Below are 16,224 nucleotides of genomic sequence, written 5' to 3'. Positions count from 1 at the left end.
AATTTTTCTGCAATATAATAACGTCCGCATGTTCTAAAGAATAGAAACAGAAAAAACCCAATTTCTGAGTGTGAATAATCTAAACACCATTATCTGTTACTCTGTCAGTCTATGTCAAGTTCCTCACGAACACACCTGTTGCCAATTTTCAAACAGAAAAAAATCCAATTTCTGAGTGTGAATGTTCTAAACACCATTATCTGTTACTCTGTCAGTCTATGTCAAGTTCCTCACGAACACACCTGTTGCCAATTTTCAATCAAACAACAACAACAGGTTAACATCACTTGAACGATTAACAGCTAGCAACTCATTTCCTCATTCCCTTCCGGCTGTCTATAGCTTAGCTAAAGCTTATATCAACTTCGTGCACTTGCAAGCATGTTACCGTCATAAAGTGGATAGTGCGAAGCATTCAAACAAACCAAAGAGGTGTTTGAATGTCGGGAAAGCATGTTCGTGGCCGATTGCTTACATACTAACATACTTACATACTCTGCTGCATTGTTGCACGCCGAAAAGTCATCATTAACTCTCTTTTTTACTCTTTTTGTTAAAACTCAAATATTTATTTCTGTAAAATAAATTGAAATTGAAATTGTTTAAAAGCTTTTACCCGTATATAATTCTTTAATTTTCCTTGTGGTAATGAAGTGCAATTTGTGGCTTTCAGACCACCGTATGATATTATGCTACATAAACTTAATCAAGCTTTCTATTTTAAACGATCTCGAGTTTTCTCTTTCTTTATATTTTAAAACTTTAACCCCTCTTGAACGTCACAAGCATATATATAGGTATAACAGTGGAAAACACTAACAAATTAGGAAATGAAATTAAGAAAACGAGTTGATTTAAATTAGAAAAGTTTTTGGACAATAGTTGGCATTTGCCTTGGGAAAGAGCTCATTGCATTTGTTGTTGTCTTAAGGAAATATATTCTCAACACGCAACTAAAATTTCATTACTTTTTCCGCATAACTTTTTTGTTTATTTGCATGAACCATTTCTAGCAATTTCACGTTGGAGCTTTAAAAAATGTAAATGTGAAAATCTTGTTTGCCAATTATTCTTATGCTCCTAAAATGCATAAACTGACACTTACATTTAGTTTAGCGCCTAATTTTAGGCTAAACATGTCTCATAAATTTTTAAATTCGATAACTTTTCTTTTTTTTGCAGTACCTAAGAAAAAATACCTTTTCATATTAACAGAATCTTAAATAATATAAAATAAGTGGAATTAAAAAAAAAAACACTCTGTCAGTCCAGTCAAACAAAAAGCAGCGAAAAAATAAAATCAAATGTAAACGCATATTACTCTTATTATTGTCATAGCTTTTGGCAATAAAGCCTTGTGGTAAATCAAATTTTATTATGCGCCAACCAGCCAAAAAAATTTATTAAATTGTAAATCTTTTAACAGCTTTGCATATTTGCCGACGCGCTTTACACTTCATCAAATTCAATCTACAACTACATAATCGTTTCCATTGAGTCCTTTGTTCGCATTTGCGACAAATTAATATGCTTCGGTCTACTGCTTTACACAACCAGCTCTCTACATATTTGAGTAGGTTAAAATTGGAGAGTAGCCGGTTGCTTACACATACATGTGCAGATATACAAACAATTACAATGTGCGCACTTGGCTGTGTGACAAGTTATGAATGAAAAAAAAAGTTTTTTCTTCTTTTTTCATTTGCCAGTTTGCGAATGTGTAATTGATACCGACAACAATCATATGTGAATAATTGTGTGGGGGAGAAGACTTAACTAGAAAGCCTGTGGGTAGCTCAGTGATAAATTGACTTAATTATTACTGAATTTAATTACTTTATGTGAAGTTTATGACATATTTTCAAAGGAATACAGCTAAGTTGCTGTGCTTTCAATGTGTGGTACGACAGCTGGTGAGTTGAAAGTTGGAGCTTTGGAAGTTTTCCTTTACAATACCACACATGATCAGATGTGTATACAATGATCTGACCATTTGAAAATTTTGATTTGTCTCCGGACCTTGTAACTCCAAACCAGCCAAAAGGGTCACTAAAAAATAACTTCAGTGCATCGCCAAGGCTACCAATAGACCTCATATGTCGTAATATAGACAGATAATGTAAACGAAAACATAACTACTTGTAAAGCTAGAACAGTATAAGAGAAAAAAGATTATGAGACAAATAACAAGGAAATTAAATTACATAGCCACTGTAAACGATAGCAAATTTCAGAATAATTAAAACTGTAAAATGTATGATCTTCCAAATTTCCAAATGTCATAATACCGCATTTTCCAGCCACTACAGTACAGTACATAGACACACATATTTTGCCGCGAATATTCGACAATAAATTATCTTGACAGATTTGAGTCAAGTTCAATTGATTTAATTTCTTTGTGTGAACAAGTGGGGTTTATTGAGCAAAACTGAAAAAAGTTAAACATTTTGTAAATCCTTGATGAGATTGTAATACCATGTTTATATGCATACGTATGCGTATTTCAATAAAATGGTGAGAATTCTATAAATACATATGTCAGTTATCAGAAATTAAAGTTAGACTAAACAGCAAACAATTTACCGATTTACAAGTTGCAGAGTTTTTATTTAAAAAGTTTTCAAACACAAATTACATTTTTTTATACATACATGGCTTGTCAACAAAAACTATTGTAAACAGACATATACGTGTTAAATAAATGCAGGTAACTTCCTATTAAATTGCAAGGATATCAATCCATCAATCAATTACAATTTTTGTTTTGGCAATTTATAAAATCTCTTATAATAAATATTAATAAAAGGCTTCAATGTAAATGTTTTCAAGTTTCAAATATTTTATGTTTATTAATAAACATTGTCCGAATGGACGAAAACACTCCAGCCCTGAAAGTGTTCGATGCAGTACCCGCCGGAGGAAGCCGAGGAAGGGGAAGGCCTCCACTCCGTTGGAGGGACCAGGTGGAGAGCGACCTGGTTACACTTGGGATCTCCAACTGGCGCCGAACTGCGAAGGAGAGAGAGAGGTGGCGCACTATCGTCGATTCGGCTATAACCGGCTAAACGGTTGCAACGCCAATCACATACAATAAAAACATTATGACTAAGAATATGTCTAAGTTAAATTGATGAGCACATCTTAAAAAAACATGTTTTAACATACCAGATATAATTTGAACAATGAAGTAAAAATTGTTAAATTAATCTAAATTCAATTAGATCTTTAATTGAAACCAATTTAAATTTTTATTTCAAATGTTCAAACTTAATTATTTATGATATCAGAAATGTAGTATGTACATAGTCTAATTCAAATACTTTACACTTTTTTATGCATTTTTTCCCATAAGTAGTGCATGGATGAAGACAATCGTCTAAAATGCCACAGCGATGAGAGAATATGTGAGGTTTTGTTGCTGTTTTCTGTAGTGGTAATTGAAAAACTTTAGTTTTGTAGTCGTATTAGTATTATTATGTCTGAATTAAATAAAAAACTCCGGATATCTAAAAAAAATAGTACATTCCTGTGTTTGTGGTAAACGCATTTATAGACAGCACGCAACTCTTATATCAGAAACTGATAGTGTTGTCTCATCGGATGTCGTCCACGCTTCCGCACGTTTGGCTTCGGATCGTCGAGAGAGGAATTTACTTTTCAGTTGCCTACTCACTCCAAAGTAGCACCTGCCCTCATTCACCACCAGAAAAATTCGCTTCGCTCCTTTGTCACGCCTGGAGAAAGTATATTAATGTCACGGTTGTTAAGTCGAAATCATTAAAAAATTGTTCACTTTTGTAAAATATTTTACCCTGTCTATTTAGCTCTGTCGCTCTTGTTAGTTTTTCAAACATTAGGTTAAAGCTAATATTTATAAGTCTATCCAATAAGCATTATGTACCATTCCGATTCAATTTACGCAAGCAAATTACCGATTTCAATTTCGATTAACCAAAAACTAAAAAAAAATTGAATATTACAACGCGATTGAAAATAATGAAATATGGACTGCTTTTCAAGCAAAAAAAAAAAGTAACAACAAAAGTGAACGCATGTGCAACTATTAGATACACATTTCAACAACACATTCATTCATCGAACAAAATGAAACAATTGCCATGCAATTTCAATACAATTCATTTCACTTCATTGTTAACCCCTTTGATTCAATTGAGCCGACTGTCTATTTGCCAACTGTTAGAATGATATTCAAATGCAGTTAATGTGAATTGCTAATACGAACATGTAACAATGTTCAGCAATAAAAATTTGCATACAATTGCTTTTCAATATTGTACATAATAACAATAATAATAACACCAGCAAAAACAATACTCATACTCATATGAAAAGCGGAGAGATTACAAATTCTTTTTATACATTTAATATTTTTTGAAGATAACTCAATTGTAGTCTTACACAATAGTAAAAGGTAAATTCTGTTAGTTTAAGTATATCGATTACATATAATGTCTAAGCTATCGTAATTTTTGCCGGCCACTGGTAGACCGCGAGCATATAACTGGGTCACTAGGAGTCTTGAAAGGCCGGTACTATACACTATGAGTAACTTGATCTCTATATTTATATATTTTATAACACACGAAATCGTCAACATAATTGTTCTTCATAGAAATTGTAAGGCCCATCCAATGAGCCTTTATTATTCGCATCAGTCTGCAATGTTGACTCCTAATCGATTTAATCATATTTTAATATGTCGATATGAGTTGTTTCATATCGAGACCGCACTCGTTTCATTCATCAAACCAGCAATATAATTAAAAAATTGTTTTGGAAAACAAGTAGGAAGTGCTCGCGGTAAAAATTTTATAGAATTACGAAGTGCATTTTGCCTTACAGATCTGAAAAGGGATTGCAAATATTTAGGCATAATTTTACATAGAGTAGGTAATTGTCATTCAGCTTTATACTTGTTTTAATTGCTCAATATCCTTGGTATTGTTGTTATTGTTGTTAATGTAGTTTTTCTATTCACAATTGTATGTATGTAGTATAAATAAGTCTAATATTTCGCACATTTCTAAAGAACACCAACGCGTTACGAAGCAAGTGCTAATTATTGTAGCACAAATAACAATTACTATAATTAATAGAAGCCAAACACAGCGAGTGGCCAACAGCAAAATGGTTAGAGTATCCGGAAGGCAAGTGGTGCCTTTCATGGACACTTCCCTTTTTCTTTCTATTTTACGCACTGCGGTAGCTAAAATGGTTCTATACATGGCTGCGGAATATCTAAACAATTAAAGTGAAGGAAATCATAAAGTAGCGAAAAGCTATTTTGATTTAACAAATCTGATGGCGTTGGATTTCCAGGCTGACATTGTTATTGCTGTTAATGCTGGTTCCCAGGTAGACGAAATTATCTACAACTTCAAAGTTATGACTGTCAACAGTGACGTGGGAGCCAAGACGCAAATGCGCTGACTGTTTGTTTGACGACAGGAGATATTTCGTCTTGTCCTCGTTCACCACCAGACCCATACGCTTCGCTTCCTTATCCAGTCTGGAAAAAGCAGAACTAACGGCGCGGGTGTTGTTTCCGATGATATCGATATCATCGGCGTACGCCAGTAGCTGTACACTCTTATGGAAGATTGTACCTTCTCTATTTAGCTCTGCAGCTCGTATTATTTTCTCCAGCATCAGGTTAAAGAAATCACATGAGAGTGAGTCGCCTTGTCTGAAACCTCGTCTGGTATCGAACGGCTCGGAGAGGTCCTTCCCGATCCTGACGGAGCTTTTAGTGTTGCTCAACGTCAGCTTACACAGCCGTATTAGTTTTGCGGGGATACCAAATTCAGACATCGCGGCATAAAGGCAGCTCCTTTTCGTGCTGTCGAAAGCAGCTTTAAAGTCGACAATGAGATGGTGAGTGTCGATCCTATTTTCACGGGTCTTCTCCAAAATTTGGCGCATGGTGAATATCTGGTCTGTTGTTGATTTTCCAGGTCTAAAGCCACACTGATAAGGTCCAATCAGTTTGTTGACGGTGGGCTTTAGTCTTTCACACAATACGCTCGACAGAACCTTATACGCGATGTTGAGGAGGCTTATCCCACGGTAATTGGCGCAAATTGTGGGGTCTCCCTTTTTGTGTATTGGACAGAGTACACTGAGATTCCAATCGTCAGGCATGCTTTCTTCCTACCATATTCTGCAAAGAAGCTGATGCATGCACCTTATCAGCTCGTCGCCGCCGTATTTGAATAGCTCGGCCGGTAATCCATCAGCTCCCGCCGCTTTGTTGTTCTTCAAGCGGGTAATTGCTATTCGAATTTCTTCACGGTCGGGCAATGGAACATCTGCTCCATCGTCGTCGATTGGGGAATCGGGTTCGCCATCTCCTGGTGTTGTACTTTCACTGCCATTCAGCAGGGTGGAGAAGTGTTCCCTCCACAAACTCAGTATACTCTGGTCATCAATAACTAGATCACCTCTGGGGGTCCTACAGGAGTGTGCTCCGGTCTTGAAACCGCCGGATCTTTCGTAAAATTTTCGAGCAACACCCCTGTCGGCCAGCTTGTCAAGCTCTTCATACTCACGCATTTCGGCCTCTTTCTTTTTTTGTCTGCAAATGCGTCTCGCTTCCCTCTTCAGCTCTCGGTATCTTTCCCATCCCGCTCGTGTTGCGGTCGATCGAAACATTGCGAGGTAGGCAGTCTGTTTTCTCTCCACTGCGAGACGACACTCCTCATCATACCAACTGTTTTTTTGACTTTTCCGAAAACCAATGGTTTCGGTTGCAGCTGTACGTAAGGAGTATGCCATCCCACAGCTCCCTTATACTGAGATGCTGATGAGTGCTCTCAGAGTGGCTATCACTTGGCGCTATAAAACCTCTCATCCGAGCTCCCGTAGCTTCTGACGAATCATCAACGAAGTGTGTGGTCTGGCGTTGTCCTCTTGGAACACTACACCCTTCCTGTTGGCCAATTCTGGACGCTTCTGGTCGATCGCCTGCTTTAAGCGGTACAGTTGTTCGCAGTAGATGGTAGAATTTAACGTTTGGCCATATGAGAGCAGTTCATAGGGGATGATTCTCTTCCAATCCCACCAAACATACCGCACAACCTTCCTGGTCGTCAATCTCGGCTTGGTCACTATTGGGAACGATTCACCGGCCTTCGACCACGACCGTTTTCGTTTTATATTGTCGTATGTGATCCAATTTTCGTCGCCAGTCACCAAAAACTTTAAAATAGCGAGGATTTCGGCGTTAATGAACTCCATATTTACACGTCTATAACTGTTGAACGCAATATCCAACCTAATCATGCATGGCATCGTTTTGTAGGTTTTGTCAAGACCTTTCAAAGATGTATAGTATTGCCAGAGGCGAGCTCTGTAGCGCTTTATACTTAGCCACGAAATTCAAAAAAAGGCGGCTATTTGCCAACCTAATATTTCCGAAAAATGGTTAACCCTTAATCGGGCAAGGCCACAAATTTTGAAAATTTTTTTGTTTTTCGGTAGCGTCAGTCAAAATAAAAATACAACTTTCTTAGATTTTATTTTTTAATTTTTTTTTACTATTTATTTAAGAAAATATCTTTTGTGACAGATATGTTACATTGCCTGGAAAAGGAAAATTAAATTTATGTCAAATGGTATGCACGGTAACAGTTATTATGCTTGTTGTAGCACAATGCAATTCCGCATTTTTCACACATTGTTTGGGTAACTCCTTGGCAATTAGGCATCTTGCATCTTATCCTCTTTTCCGTCCATATTGTGTTTGTGGCTCGAGGGATCTAGTGTTCTTGACGTTGATTTTTTGCCCGTATTTTAAAAGTGTTTCCGCGATCTGTAAGCGAAACTCTGCCGCAGGCAACAACTTTTCTGTGTTATTGGATCGATTTTTTTTATATAGAAGCCAAGCGTTTGCCATCACTAAATCTAATAGGTGGTAAAATACTCGAACCTGCCATCTTTTACTTCGAAGCAGAGATCTGCATTGAGTAATAATGAAATTAGTGCACAAACTCATGAGCCAAACAAATTGGTGTAAATGAGTACTAATACAAATATCAAAAATGGCAAAGACTCATTTCCACCAAACCAAAAAAAAACTCATAGTATTTCTACACTTATATGTGCCGTCAATTTATGACTCAAACGAGCGTATATTAAAAATTTCATTTTACTCACTTGTTCATTGGTCACGATGAAAATAAACTTGAATGAGCTCGCTACACTGATCGGCATGAGTGGAATTGTGACTTCGTAGCTGAGCACGAAAGTAAAGATACCCAGTAGGAACTTTGTCATATTACATGTTTCATTATTTCATTGAACATGCATTTTCGTGCGTCTTTATTTATTTTCAATACATTACTATTAAAAAACATTAAATGTAATACACGACATCAAAGAACAAAACACATCGTTAGTCATTTCCCGCAGGGCACTTTTACCTAGCGGCAGCACAGCCTTCGTCAGTTTTACTTTGATCCTATTCGTATCACTTTATTTATTTAGCTGTACTATTGGTGTTATTTTGGTGGTATGGCTCATTTTTGTTTAACTTGACTGAATTATTGGCTCATGAGACAATTGAGCACTTCAACGATACGTATGAAGAGAAACTTACTCATTTTTCATGCTCTCGCTTTGTGTGCTGTGCGTAAATGTGTTTTAGTGGATCTTTGTGTTTGATGATTTTTGACTTATATGCACTAATACTACTTTTTGTGTTACTCAACCAATGACTCAAAAAAGGGAATAATTGCAGTTCTCTGCTTCGAAGTTTTATTTTATATCTTCCCATGATGGAATCAATAAGGTCTACACCACCCATATGCGCGTTGTATTCACCAACAATAGACGGACGATCAATTTCAACGTACTTCTTTTGAATTTTATCGTACCTTTTTACTTTACGTTTTGGTATTTCACCAAGGAAAGTCGATGCGAGATTTACAATCTTACTACCACGAAACTGTTGAAATGTCGATTCCTTCAGCCTGACACACGTACTCTATGCCAGATCCTCTCTCTTTTTTCATCATTTCTTTTTCGCTTGGTAGTTTACAATTGGGAATTCTATTCCTCCGAATTGTTCCCACACTGAATATCCCTTCATTTGCCAAGTATACGAGCAGTGGAATTGAAGTAAAATAATTGTCGAAATAAAGTTTGAAATTTTGGTTTCGTGGAATCATACGTGACAGTCTCATGACTACATTGGAAGAGGCTCCCAAATCCGGCTCGTTATCCCCAACGATATTTTCTTTTCCAGTTTCCGGTTCAATTTTGTAAGCAAATCCAGTTGTCCGGCAGAGAACAAATATTTTGTAGCCCCATTTATGAGGCTTGTTTGGCAGGTAGCGTTTCAAAAGGTTTCGGGCTTTTGTGGAACATATTTGTTCATCGACGCATAGATGTTGTTCAAGAGGCACTTTTGCAAAATTCTTATTTAACTCATCCAGGATTGGGCGTATTTTGTACATTCTGTCAATATTTTTATCAGTCGACGGCAAATTTTTGCTGTTGTCGTTAAAGTGTATGCGACGTCGTAAATTTTCAAATTTTTTCAGCGGCATCGCTTCTTGTATCATGGATGTACCAATTTTGCCCCAATGACTGGACATTAGGAAGTTGTACTAAGGACATCATATAAACTACTCCAATAAATTGCTGAATATCCATTTCTGATACACGAAATGGATCATTAACGTCCTTTTGGACAACATACAAATTTGTTTCATTGGCAATACACTTTATCAATTCTTTTGGAAATAAGTACAAGAAATATTCAATTGGCGCTTCGATAATCTTTATATCATCGGGCAATGATGTATTGCCTGTAAAACGCAATTGGTGCTCTTCCAAAACTAAATTCTTTTTTTTCCAGAGAATGTCATTGTAACATTTTTTTTGTTGTGCTCTCTCTGCCAAAATGGGCGGAACATCGTTCGAAGGATCTGCACACAATTCCATATTTTCATTTTCAATATCTTCTAATATATTCTCAACCACTTCATCAAAATCAGCATGTACCAACTCTTCATTATAATTAGGATCATCCACATCATCATCATCATCAAAATCGAGTCCATCTTCACTCTCGTCAAGAATTTCTCGAATTTCACCCTTGCGCAAAGTTTTAGACATTCTGCTAAAAATATACTCGCGCTGTAAGGCAATGTGACATATATGTAACAAACAATAAATACAATATAGAAAAGACGAATGAAATTTTTTTTCGATTGCACTTAGTAAAATCACTAAATTACATGCTCACCCAATGTATTTAAACAAATAAACACGTTTTTCACATTCACAAAAACCGCTTTTCGTCACCAATTTCAGCACTTGTTGTGAAATCACCAAACTTAATGCACTACACTTTTGGCACAAAAATACGTTACAATAGGGATGTCTCGCTCTATCTTATTACTTTTATACTATTCACAGTTTGTACCAGTTGTGTTACAAAAACCAATATGACTATATCAAATAAGAATGGTAAAATTACAGTCGAAAAAAGGGTTTGTAACATTTCTGTCACATGGCCAGGTTAAGGGTTAAAGAATTGGAAATTATAGGTAAATACACAGAAATCTAAATTAAGGACTGAGAAATGTCCCCCTGTAATATAAAATGGCTCTACAACACCAGAAAGTGAAACTGTCAAAAACCTGGCCTTTACGTGGGCAAACGACTTCAAAAACACATATAAAAGAGAAAACGAAGCAACTCATATTTAAAACTAAAATAATGTACTGTATTTTAGGTCAACGATCACAACTTGAAAATAGAGTACAATTTTACAAGTGAATTCTAAAACGGGTATGGATGTATGCAATGCAGTTATGGGGTAAGGCGAGTACATCTGATATTGAAAATCTCCAAAGATATCAATCGAAAACTTTAAGAAGCATTGTAAGTGCAAGAGCAAATATAGCAACTTCGAAATCCACAAAGACTTTAATATACGTTTTGTTAATTACAGACGCATATTTTGGATCTTTTTAGTAGTTTTAAGAATATTTTTTAGCAAATAATGTAATTGAAGAATATTTTGATTAGTCTCAATTGAGAACAGTCAATTATGTCACAATTACTGAATTTAAGTATATTGCATTTGGATACAAATACACGTAAAGCCTTTAAGCTCCCTACTACTTAATTAGCTGTGTAAATATCGGTAGTACTGGTGCAGCACAAAACTTTATGATTTAAATGTTGTCAAGCAATTAGCATTTCCTGAATTATTTTCTCAAATATGCGATACTGGAAGTGTTGAGAGTTTGACATTTAAAAGTGAGTGAGAAAAGTTTATTTCGCTTTCATTGGTGATGGGGTAGATAGAACGCTTAACGGATTTAAAAAGAACCAACATGAATTTAATAAATTTAGATTCATATCATATAATTTCTATTCTCTCGCAACAAAGTTGGTAAAGAGAGTATTATAGTTTTGTCCACATAACGGTTGGTTGTAAGTCCTAAAACTAAACGAGTTAGATATAGGGTTATATATATCAAAATGAGCAGGGTGACGAAAAGTTCAAATCCGGATGTCTGTCTGTCCGTCCGTCCGTGCAAGCTGTAACTTGAGTAAAAATTGAGATATCTTGATAAAACTTGGCACACTTATTTCTTGGCACCATAAGAAGGTTAAGTTCGAAAATGGGCATAATCGGACCACTGCCACGCCCACAAAATGGCGAAAATCGAAAACACATAAAGTGCCATAACTAAGCTATAAATAAAGCTATGGAAGTAAAATCTGCTATGTAGGATGGCACTATGAAGGGGCATATGTTGATGTAATTTATTTGGGTAAGTGGGCGTGGCCCCGCCCCTTACTAAGTTTTTTGTACATATCTCGCAAACTAACAAAGCTATATCAAGGAAACTTTCTGGAGTCGTTCCTTTAGGTACTGCCTTATACAGTCCAAAAATGGAGAAAATCGGATTATAACCACGCCTTCCTCCCATGCAAAGGTTATGTTGAAAACTACTAAAAGTGGGTTAACTCACTAACGAAAAACGCCAGAAACACTACATTTCACATAAGATATGGCAGATGGAAGCTGCACTCAGATGTTTTTACAAAATGGAAAATAGACGTGGCATTGCCCACTTATGGGTCAAAAACCATATCTCAAGAACTACTCGACCGAGCCCCATTCTAAAAATCGCCGAAATCGGACCATAGGGTTTCAAAGCCCCATATATCGAACATGAGGACCTCGGTGCTTCTAACCTGGGGATTTCCTACTTTCAATGGACTTTATACAATATATATGACGAATATGTGGGTCAAATTGTGTATTATATAATATTAATAAAGTTAAATAAATAAATTGCGAGAGTATAAAATGTTCGGTTACACCCGAACTTAGCCCTTCCTTACTTGTTATATAATTAATTGAAAATGTGAGACTTCTGATGTTGGAATAAACTAGGTATTTAATTAATTAATTATAAATTATTTTCCACTCAACTTAAGATTTTCATACTGTGTTGTACCATTAACTTGCTTGTAAATTCTCCAAGCCACTTTGATGTAATTTGTAGTGAAAAATTTTCAGTCAAAAAATTTTCAAATCAGAAGTTTTATTTTTACTTACATATATTTTTTCGAGAAGTTTTACACATTTATTTCATATCGCACTATAAATACCAAAAAATGTTTAACATTCACTATTTCCGCTTTTATTTAGTCGCTGTTTTGATGTGGCCTTATATTTTCACCAACGCTTATTATTATTGTGATAAGCAGTATAAATTATGTGGTGATAAGAAGCATTTTATGTGTGATCCGGATGCTGTGGTGAGTAACTTGTATATTTTTATTACATGATTAAACCAGTAACCTCTCTTATAAGCCTAGCGAAGGCGAACTTCTAGGTCTTTTGCCATTGACAGGGTCGATTAAGCGACTTTATGTGGATCGTCACAATGAATATCGCAACAAATTAGCTGGAGGTGACCAAGAATTCGAAGGCGGTGGAAAATTTCCTAAAGCCACACGCATGCGTGAAATGATATGGGATGACGAGTTAGCGTATCTAGCCGGAATGCATGCCAAACGTTGTTCTATATTTCGCGCTGATTGCCACGCCGCTACACGGTTCCCAGACTCTAATCAAGTTCTTTGGCATAGGGAATTTGAAGAAAAGCCAAAGGAAGTGATTGACATGATTTTGCATTCGGTACATTCTTGGTGGTCGGAAAGTAAACATATAGAGGATGGCAATGCGATGGTAGACGAGTATCCGGATGGGTGAGTTTAAAGAATATAATTTAATAAATTTATGGATATAACGTACTAGTTTTGATTATTACCTATATAAGATTGAACGTGACTATAACAGCCCACTTCTCTGCAATTGCATACGAACATGCAGCTTTTGTCGGTTGTGGTTTGTCGATATGTCGAAACCGTTCACAAAAGCCTTATTGCATACATGTTACCTGTAATTACTCAGCCACTAATGTAAATGGTACTTTTACGTACAAGAAAGGCAATTCCTCAGCGTCCGAATGTGATTATTATGAGAGCGTTCCAAGTCATAAATATGCAAATCTATGTAAAAATACTGGCAAAATTTTTATAAATTAAGATGATGAATAAATTTTTGAATTGTCTATTGACAAATAATATTAACCTTAACAAGTTTCTGGTTGTTGTAATTATGTCATAGGGTTCGGAGGGTTGAAATAATGTGGGAGTTTGAGATAAAGACTTTTGTCTTTTGTTAATTTATGCTGGTATTGTCACTTGGAGAATTCGCCAAGTATAGGCAAATGAACCGGCAAAACTTAATATTATATTTGGTATTATCACTGGCGAATATAGAAAATTCGTTTCGACTGTCAAAGCCGTGGCGAACGTTTTTATGTTACGCCAGTTCAATTCAATAAAAAAAAGGTACCTGGAGTCCCTACGCGCGGAAGAAGTTATACTTCTTAGTGATATTCCAAGAAATGCATATCATTTTGTGTGAAAGAAAACTGGCGAAAGGGAAAGGATAAAAATATGGTGGAGTGTCCAACACTTTTTTATATTCACGTTTTATAAATTTATTATGCACATTTTATAAAGAAAGTCCAAATCAATTATCATTTCTGGGTTCAGACGGATTGATATCTATAATATTTACAATTGGATTATGATAACTAAAATACGATATGAAATGTCTTACATCTTTTTTATCTATATTTCTCGCGAATACCGCATCAATAGTCGTACCTCCTTTTGTCGTAGGATCATTTCTTCCATTGATCAATTCTAATGAAAATTTCTCTCTGAGGTATGCCAGTAATTGTTCAGCTTCAGGCAATGAGAAATTTACATTGAAATCTCCTGCAAGAAGTACCGATAATATCTGCAAAAGCTTGCGAACCTGCAGTTGACAACGGTAATAAAGCTCTACCGAAGTACAATTTTATATCTTTCATCTATGAATTTGGTGATATATAAATGGCAATTAAATTCAATTTTTTACTGTTATGATTATCGCTAGGGTTCATTTTGCATTCTACCGCACACAAATCGCCAATTCTTGTTAATGTTGATATCGTCACATCAGCATCACTCGCGTACGGAGCCTTTATATCTAAATGAGGAGTGAGAATATGACATTTGTCCTGCTCATTGTGATAAATAGCAACGTCTGAATTTCTTGTTTCATTTACAAATGCGTACACATGTGAATATGTCACCAACCAAAAATTGAAACATTGTTTTACAAAAACAAGAATTGCTCAAATAGCATAAGCATGGCAAGTGCTTTAAGTTCTCGGCTTTACTCTTAAATTCAAAATTTTTTGCTAGAAAAACAAATATTTATCTTTATTTAAAATTTGAGTTAGTTTAGCTTTTCAAGCTAAATACACATATGTAAATCTGTAAAAAGTAGAAATATTCTTGAATAATATATAAAACCACTATACGAAAATCTCTTCATTTATCATTTCACTTGTATGACAACCCATACATACATATGTATGTAAATAGCATGACAATTGTTTCTCTAAAAGCAGCAAAGATGACAAGTCACTATGCACACAATTGTAAAAGGCTACATCTAACTCACAGATTGTGTTGACAGGCTTTTTTACAAAATGGAAAATGGGCGTAGCATCGCCCACTTATGGGTCAAAAACCATATATCTGGAACTACTCGACAGATTTCAATGAAATTCGGTATATAATATACCGAATATATTTTCTTGACACCCTGATAACACGGACAAAAAATGGGCGAAATCGGTTCACAACCACGACTACTTTCTTTATAACTAAAGTTTGAATTCCATTTTATTCCCTCACTTTATAATATATACATAAGGAACCAATGAAGATAGCGGGATAAAACTTTATATAAATAGTGTATATCATCTCTGGCTTCATTTGTGAAAAAATTGTCGAAAACGGACTATAACCAGATATCGAACATGTTGAACTCAACGCCTAAGCATATATGTATTAGTTATTTGTGAGATATCTTAGCAAAAATAAGTGAGCGTATATTGGATATAGTGTACCTTGCTGCTGAAAATGAATGAAATCGGTTTAGGAATTACCTCAGCCCTCATATAACATATATGACGATTTTCGTTATTCTATTAAACTTTATGTCGAATTTATGTGTAAATTTGCGTGTTATCTAAATAAAATTTCTTTAATAAATTGCGAGAGTATAAAATGTTCGGTTGCAACTAAAGGCCTGCACACTGAGTGATTTGTCTTACGTCCATTTCCATTGCCTTTCGAGCCTTTTGAGTGATGACCGATTTAACACATGACAACGTAAAAAATGAAGCGAATCAATTGAATCATTTGAACAGTTATTTGCTTTCTGCCTTTGTTAAGAAAATAAAGTCTCTACAATGGAAGGAAATGTAAGTTCATTTAATTAAGTAACTTTAAAATTTAGTTAAATAGTGTTAGTATTAAGAAAGTAATTAAAAGAATATATTGTAGCTAACTTCGAATGTGTTGATACCACCGAATAATGTAGAAAATATGGCAGAGTTAAACTTTTCGAAAATAAAGTCTAAAATTATAAGCAAAGAATACGAAATATGTTGTAAAAGAGGGCGTAGCAAAGTTTGGAGTATTTTTGGTACAGTTAAGACTAACAGTGGCGACGAAATAAATAATATCGTTGCGTGTAGAACTTGCTGGAATATTTACAAATACAATAAGAATACCACTTCTAATTTAGTGAGACAT

General features: G+C 35.4%; 2 protein-coding genes across 2 annotated transcripts in view; one reads left to right on the top strand and one right to left on the bottom strand.

The window, feature by feature from the left end:
* LOC128920342 (uncharacterized) overlaps positions 1 to 10,143 on the bottom strand; it is a 44,943-nt gene extending 34,800 nt beyond the window's left edge. The window contains exon 1 of the mRNA XM_054227432.1: positions 9,940 to 10,143. Within this exon, the coding sequence (XP_054083407.1) occupies positions 9,940 to 10,143 (204 nt within the window). The remainder of the gene's footprint in view (positions 1 to 9,939) is intronic.
* Positions 10,144 to 12,591: 2,448 nt separating this feature from the next.
* Positions 12,592 to 13,659, top strand: LOC128920449 (venom allergen 5-like). Its single transcript, XM_054227715.1, has 3 exons — positions 12,592 to 12,813; positions 12,869 to 13,266; positions 13,338 to 13,659. The coding sequence occupies exons 1-3, from the start codon at positions 12,670 to 12,672 to the stop codon at positions 13,603 to 13,605; spliced, it is 810 nt and encodes a 269-aa protein (XP_054083690.1). The 5' UTR covers positions 12,592 to 12,669; the 3' UTR covers positions 13,606 to 13,659.
* Positions 13,660 to 16,224: the final 2,565 nt, after the last annotated feature.

This window comes from Zeugodacus cucurbitae, chromosome 3 (genome assembly GCF_028554725.1).
Source record: "Zeugodacus cucurbitae isolate PBARC_wt_2022May chromosome 3, idZeuCucr1.2, whole genome shotgun sequence".
Lineage (NCBI taxonomy): Eukaryota > Metazoa > Arthropoda > Insecta > Diptera > Tephritidae > Zeugodacus > Zeugodacus cucurbitae.
This window is presented reverse-complemented; position numbering and strand designations above follow the sequence as displayed.

Excerpts from the sequence above, each read along its gene's own strand:
- LOC128920449 (XM_054227715.1), top strand. The coding sequence starts at position 12,670 with ATGTTTAACATTCACTATTTCCGCTTTTATTTAGTCGCTGTTTTGATG. Across the intron at positions 12,814-12,868 it reads TGTGTGATCCGGATGCTGTG|CCTAGCGAAGGCGAACTTCT; the intron begins GTGAGTAACTTG and ends CTCTCTTATAAG. Across the intron at positions 13,267-13,337 it reads GTAGACGAGTATCCGGATGG|ATTGAACGTGACTATAACAG; the intron begins GTGAGTTTAAAG and ends TACCTATATAAG.